This window comes from Alnus glutinosa, chromosome 6, assembly GCF_958979055.1.
Source record: "Alnus glutinosa chromosome 6, dhAlnGlut1.1, whole genome shotgun sequence".
NCBI lineage: Eukaryota > Viridiplantae > Streptophyta > Magnoliopsida > Fagales > Betulaceae > Alnus > Alnus glutinosa.
The window spans coordinates 9,812,843-9,820,160 of record NC_084891.1 but is presented as its reverse complement, the minus strand read 5'-3'; the positions used below and the strand labels follow the sequence as shown (position 1 = coordinate 9,820,160).

General features: G+C 35.4%; 1 protein-coding gene across 1 annotated transcript; it reads right to left on the bottom strand.

The window, feature by feature from the left end:
* Window positions 1-835: 835 nt before the first annotated feature.
* Window positions 836-6,653, bottom strand: LOC133871915 (proteasome subunit beta type-6). The gene is made up of 8 exons (XM_062309380.1): window positions 6,351-6,653; window positions 5,515-5,591; window positions 4,736-4,791; window positions 4,152-4,224; window positions 3,213-3,324; window positions 1,388-1,461; window positions 1,225-1,299; window positions 836-1,123 (listed from the first exon to the last, which is right to left on the bottom strand). Exons 1-8 carry the CDS (start codon window positions 6,460-6,462, stop codon window positions 992-994), a joined length of 711 nt encoding a protein of 236 aa, XP_062165364.1. The 5' UTR covers window positions 6,463-6,653; the 3' UTR covers window positions 836-991.
* Between the last annotated feature and the right edge of the window lie 665 nt (window positions 6,654-7,318).

The window sequence follows — 7,318 nt, the reverse complement described above, 5'->3', positions numbered from 1 at the left end:
GGGAATTATAGTGAGGAATTATCAATGAGGGTTATGTGAAATTTGTATTTGTCAAAGTCAGGCATGCAAGGAGTCGTGGTTTCTTGTGAGTTTCCCAAATGGGTGTGAGCTAAAATGAGGAACTTTATGTTAGTTTTTGTGCTATTTGATATTGGGTATGTGTGATTGGATTCACATTGAGTGCTGACGGCTGCTGATGAGTTTGATATTGCAAAATAGTTTGATGGGAAAAAGGATGAGTTTGTTTTGCTGCAAATTTCAATTAAGAAGAGAACAATGCGAGGCACTCCAAAAATATTATGCTTCCAATCATAGTACTGCAGTCAAGCAACACCGTCGTTCCTCCTTCCTCAAACGGCGTTAAGTAGAAAACGTCAACCGGTTTTATTTTTTAATATTCTTACATAAGTTAAATGACAGTGTTTTGAAAAAATATATCTGGACTCTCCATTTTTTCACAGCAAATGTAAAACTACAGCACCGAAACCAGACCTATTTTTCAATATGTAAATATCTTAAAAGTTAAAAGTATAGTTAATATGCCAATTTTTTTTTTTTTTCCCCATTTCTTCTTTTTGCTGTTTTGCAATAAAAACTTAGCAATTTACCCACTAGACCATATATAACCTTTTCACAATCAATTAAAAAGGTACAGTGATTCGTTCAGACTTATTTTCCTTCCTAGTGCATGCACATAATTTTTATTTTTATTTTCCTAGTATTCCCAGATGAATATAGGAATCAAACCCAAAAGATTGAATGTGCAAATATATATATATCTATAGCGCTATGACTGAGCACTAATTGGCCCAAACTCCAAAGGAGAGAGAATAAATAGCAACCAACTTAAACCCATTTAGACTGAATCATAAATATATCCACCAACATATGTATCCAAGATAAAAAGATTAAAATCCTGTTCCTGAAACATAGATTGTAGCAAAACGAGAAATAAACGGTGTAGCCAGAGAGAGGCCTATCAACGTTGAGATCAAATGTTCATTGGCTCAGGACTGGAAGTGTTGAGTATGTCCAACAGTGAATTCTGCGGCTCCAATTCCTCATGCCACAATGGAAGTTTGTCCCCAGGATAGAAGTTTCTTGTCACTCCCTCAGAATTTATCTGCACCAAAAGTTTTCAGTCAATTTATGAGCATGTGCCACAGTGTTAGAAATCTACTTGGAATTTTCTAAGTTACTACTAGTATCCAATATAAATCTTACAATCACGGTGCGAACAACACCACCACTAGCACCATCTCGTGCAATGGCAAGGGAAACTGCCTTCACCACCAATTGCTGCAGTAAAGCAAAAAAAAAAAGGTTGATTTATTACAAGGCAGCAACAGATTTTGCATTTGCAAAAACATCAAGAGCTACTACATACCTCAGCTTCATCCTTGGTCATTCCTTCTTTCCATGCTTGATCGAAGAAACCATACAAGTAACTAGAGCCAGATCCTGTGGAACACAAAGCATCTCAAACTCTGAATGCCATACTCAAGCAAATATATTGCACTGAAGTTGCTAGTGGAGATTACATCATAAAGAAAACTTCTCAAATACACCGTATAAAAGCACTGCACATTTGAATGCTTTTAGCATGTAATTGGCGAACAACAATTGGGCCAGCTAAGATACAAGCTAAATCCAATCGAATTGGATAATTTGAAATTTTTATATAAGTAATTAGTATAAAGTGCCAATAGTGAATGCATTCCAAGTACAAGGGAATTATACAAAAGAAACAAACGATAAGGAGCCAGAGAGCATTTAGATTTACAAGTTGCAATATAACAAAACCATCAGACCATGCCTGCCCACGGTGGAAAGCATACAGTGCACTAAACCCCTTGCAAAGGCCGCATACTCCTTACAAAGACCGAATGTTTCCTTTCTACCACTCATCATGCATATGATCTAGTTTTCTAAGCCAATCTTCTAATTCTATCAATAGACTCCTCAGTCCCACACCTTCAAACCAGGTTTAGTAAGCACCTATACTCCAAATAAAGCAAAATCTAAAGACCAAAGCTCTGAGGCAACCAAAAATGCAACAAAAGATGATTCACTGATTCCCATTTCCGCATATAAATAAAGGTTTGTACCACAATCAATTAAAATATACATGGTTAAGAAAAACCATCTATTTTGATGAAAGGGAAAGCCACCTTTATTAGGAAACAGGTATGCCAAAATCTCATTCAAAGAAAAATGTCTCCCACCAGACCTTAAGTACCTTATGGTACAAGCAGACCTCAAATTTCATAACCAGTATGCATCCGTTTGATAAATCCTCAATAACGCTACTCACTGTTTCCCTCTTATATCAGCTCAGAACTTGGTATTGATGTCATTTCCAAATCTTGTCTTGTTCTAAGTTTCTAACAAATCTAGAACATCAATAAATAGCCTCACGAGCCCAGCTTACATGACTAGCTATTGTAGCTTCCCTTCTATCCCAATATCGTAAGTTTGGATGCCTTGAGAAACATGAAAATATACAATGAAGTCATGTGGTTAAGCTGTAAAATTTCATGTCACGTGTATTGTTAAGAGTAATTTTATCTTATTCGGTTGTTTTACTAATCTATCTTATATAGGAGTTGTGATTAGCTTTATCTTGTTGATAGATATGGCTAGCTAATGTTAATCTTTGTATTGTAATCTCTATAAATAATAAATGTTAGTGTGGACAACATCTTTGTTTTGTTTCTTTGCATGTATAATCCAAGATACAGTGCGTGCAATTTCCTATTAAATCATAGTTTAGTCCAGTATTTGTCTGGACAAGTATAAAGAAGAAAAGAACTCCATATGACTCAGCTCTATTGAAAATACATATACTAGTAAAGGATTGCCAGGTGGCAGTTAATGCAAAATCTTATGTGGCCCTTACTACACAAGGATGTTGAATGTAACATACAACAAAAAATGCATGCCTGAATCTTACGATATGTAAAATTGCAAAAAAAAGAAAGTGTTTTAAAAAAATGAAGTTAATATCTAATCAACTGTGATTTTTATTTAAAAAACATTTTCAATAAAGTTTATCAAACACATTGTTTTAAGAAAAAAAAAAGCAGCCATTTTTCTATATTTGTCTTAAAAACAAGTTTTGAAAAAAAAAAAACAGAAGACAATCCCAAACAAGCCATTAGCGTGGAAGGGTATATTTACTAATCATTTAGACAAACAGAAGTAAACCATACCTCCAATGGCAAAAGGCTGCTCTATTAGTGTTCCACCAAGAGGAATTCCATAAATTTTACCACCTTCGTACTTATCCCACCCACCAACGATCATGCCAGTTTGTAACATGTTCTGCCAAGTCCAAATATCATGATAAAGCCAAGTACATAAGTACACTAAAAATACTTTAATACAACTTTTTGATAAGTACTTTAATACAAAGAAACAAAAAAACGAACTGGGCTAAAAACAAAAACAAAAACACAAACACAAACACAGAGACATACTGTTTCAACCTTCACAATTAAAGTTCTTTCGTTTGCCGTAAGTGATATGAAGAAGCCACAAATGGCTTATTTTGATATAGATTTTTTTTTTTTAAATGAATAATTTGGCATAGCACATACTAAATAAGAGCTCTCCAAATAGTGCTCAGAAGCCCAAGGGAAAGAAGGCCTTTAGCAAGTTAAACCTGGAGTAGGAATGCTTGTTGACCATACAGAGCATGTATAAGGATCCAAGACAGAGCATGTATAAGGATGCAAATACTTCTATACGTGTGCATGTATAGAAATTTCTTGTAGCACTATCATGGTCCTATCTATGTTTCTATTTGCAAAATAAAATCATTTGAAAGCAGAATACTAGCATAATTTTTTTTTTTTTTTTTTTTTTTTTCTGATACGTAGCAGCATATTTTAATTATGGAAAAAAAAAAATTCCATTCTACCATTGATTTTATACCCTCTTCTTCCCCAACTTGGTTTTTAAAACTGAAAAAACGTCAAAATCAACTCTATTTAGATCCTCAATGTAGTGTAAAACATGATTAAATGCATTAGGTACAAGAAGAAAACCAAAATAGTCAACTACGGGCAAGCAAATTTTTTTATATTAATCTGTCCAAAGCAAGAAAGCAATCATGTCGAACAAAGCAAACTAAAGCAGTAACCCCAGACCTTGTTACTATAGGATAGTAGCCTGACAAGGTTTGCAGCAACCTTGACAGTTGCAGGCTGCCCTAACTGTATCCTGTAAACAAAGATAATTGATCAAAAAGATGTCAGTACATTGAAACTTGAGAAAATTGACTAACATGGCAATGACATCAACCAAACAAACTAATGATTGTTTGGCAATGATTTCAATTTCAAATGAGGTTAAAAGACTCCCCAACTTTATTAAGCTCATAATTTCAATACAACTATGTCAATAATTTATAAAGTGAATTATGGTTGACTCCTAGAAATAAAATTAATAACATGATTTAGAACCAACACCACTTAACAGAAGAAAATTAAACACAAAGAAAGCACCACAAGAGCAGACACTCCTAATGATGGAAGGGTTAACTAAACTTATGAAAAACAAAAGAATAAAAATAAATTAAAAGAAACACAGAAGGTAACAAACTCCAACAAGTAGGACAAGTAAAAAAATCACAGCCATTTGTTTAAAGTATCACAATCCAAGAGATCCAAAATGCCAAACTAATCATACAATCAAAATGGTCAAGGAAACAACCAGGAACAAAAGCACTTACGTGTGTTGATGAAGGAAGTAGCGCACATAGTCAGAAACAATCTGTGAATCCGCAGCCTGAAAAGGAAGACATGTTAATAATACATGGAAGCAAAAAAGTAATCATGCATTAGAGGCTTAGCACTTATCTCTTATGTCACTGGTAAAGTATTAATTAAATGATGAAATTCTTCATTTCCTATCACTTCAATGTTTTGGACAATTGATGTTTTAACATGGTATTAGAAAAGAGGCCCCGAGTTCAAATCTTGATTCCCTAGTTTATCTCTCATTTCAGTTAAATATTTCATATGTTGGACTCACTTATTGAGAGAGAGAATTTGAGCACATAGCCACATACATGAGTGTTAAATATTAATTAAATAATTAAATTCAAATTTCCTACAAGCTTAAACTTTTGGGATAATTTGTCATTTAAGTCACCAAAACACTGTTAAGAGTATCTGCCAGTGGCTTAGCATTTATAGTTAACCAGATGTACACAATCCTTAGTTTATTAAACATGTAAAACCCAAAGTAGTCCAACACAAACACAGTCACAAAGTAATCAAAGCCTTCATATGCTCATCAGTCATCAAAATGTCTGGACAACAAGATAAGAGAAAAGTACAACATCGAAACCAACTCATAACCAAATGATGATTATGAATAACAACTCACCAATCAAGAATGGTTATTAGAATTAGAGCATTATAACCATCAACACATGAAAGGATGGCAACCAAAATAATAAAAAGCTCATGAACCACAAGGAATGTGAGTTGTGAGAAAGTACAATACCGATCCGGAGCGACAAACATAGACATTGTCAGTTAGCTGCGTAATCTTGTCAGAAGCGCGGTTAGCAACATACACTCCTACCAAAACAACAATGAGATCGAATCAACCATAAATCACCACCGTTACACTAAGAGAAAATTCCTTAGTTTTTCTAAAATTCAATCAATCTATTGACCTCCATGGTATATTTCTGTAACAATACTTAAAAAAATTATAGAAAAAAGCGTTGTAATTCTCCAACAGTATTATCTAAAATACCTAACCAAAAAGTGCAATTCTCAAATTTAGCTACATTTTTATTCTCTTCTCTACTTTCTTTTAACTATTATTTTTCATTATTCTTTTATTATATTGTTATAGCAGCACTCATATTTTAAATATTCTTGCATACACCAGTGACCACCACAAGAGTACACGAGAAACCCCAGCAATGAAAAGAAAGAAGGACATCACAAAATCAGCCAAATACTTTTCGTATCTCAGATCCCTAAAAATGTCAAATAAATAAATAATTTCCTAGTCCTACATTTTCTCAGGAAGCAAACAGAGGCTTGCTGAGTCAGCCAAAACGGCGTTGACCGTAATCGGCCATTAACCGGGCCAGGTCACCGAAAAATCGGACGCCCTGCGAGACTCCTTAAAGCAAGTATCGGGGTCCCTTTTTTTTTTTTAGTTACAGATAAAGACGACGAGGAGATTCGGATAGCGTATTCTCTCGTCTTCTCCCCATCGCGGGTGATGCAGAAACAACTAAGCTAGGTTTTGCTTTTCGGAAAAAGACAAGAAAAAATTGATTTCTCGGTAACCAAACAGAAAAAGAAGAAAAGCGAAAATACCAGTGCTCGTCCGAGAGTCGGCTCCGAGAACAACGCCCCCGTTGTAAGTGACGCCGATGATGGTCGTGCCCATGGAGTGAGGGGCGCTTAGATCGGCTTCTATAAGATCCATGTCCTCAAAAATTAGTGAAAAAACAAACCCTAATAATGTGAAGATCGATGAAAGTATGGGCTCCAAGAAATGCAGAGAAATCAAAGACCCGAGAGAGAGTGGGGGGAGAGGGGCTTTGGTTTGAGTTATATGTAGTACTGACTTCTTGCGCAAGTTCTTTTCTTTTCAGGGGAGGGAGCTGTCGAGGTGTTCTTTCAGAGATGATGGATGAAGGTAGAAATTGATATGGGCCTGGTGGGTTCATGGCCCATGGGTGTGGGATTGGGCAAAAGAGGATGGTGGGCTATTTAGTGGGTCCATTGGTAAGAAATAAAGGGGTGATGGATAGGTAATTGGGCTTGAAAAAGCCTGTTGAGGTCGGAACATTGGCCAGTACAGCTTTAGTTCTTTGCGTATGGGCCTTGATAATTTTATTTATTTATTTATTTTTTCTAAGGATGCTCGAGGAAGTGAAAATGAACAATTTTTTTTTTTTTTTTTAATGGAGTTCCGTGGGGAGGAAGAATGGAGGCGGTGGGCGGTGTTCTCTGGTTTTCATATTTCTTGTTCTTTTGGTTGATGGTATGTGTGATCCGGGTTTTCATCTTAAATTGTTTTGGTATTCCATGACCTACGGGTATTGGAGCAATGGAGGGTACAAAAGACTTAGTTTGTCCATAGAAGTTATTACCCAGAGGAATAGCTCTTCCTCTCTAGTTGAAATAACACGTTGGTTAGTCTTTCCAACAAAAGACCCTCAACATTGAGAAAACAAAACCAATCCCTCTCCTCAACTTCTCTTTCTCTCTATTTAAGCTCCTAAAATAGAAACCTTTTCTAGCATTTCTCTGGCTTTACAGTCACTCCTTTCTCTTTG

What these genes read in the sequence shown, in the direction of transcription:
- LOC133871915 (XM_062309380.1), bottom strand. Translation starts at nt 6,462, where the DNA reads ATGGATCTTATAGAAGCCGATCTAAGCGCCCCTCACTCCATGGGCACG. An exon ending in CGACTCTCGGACGAGCACTG is followed by an intron (nt 5,592 to 6,350) that starts GTATTTTCGCTT and finishes TTGTTTTGGTAG; the next exon opens with GAGTGTATGTTGCTAACCGC. An exon ending in GTGTTGTTCGCACCGTGATT is followed by an intron (nt 1,124 to 1,224) that starts GTAAGATTTATA and finishes CTTTTGGTGCAG; the next exon opens with ATAAATTCTGAGGGAGTGAC.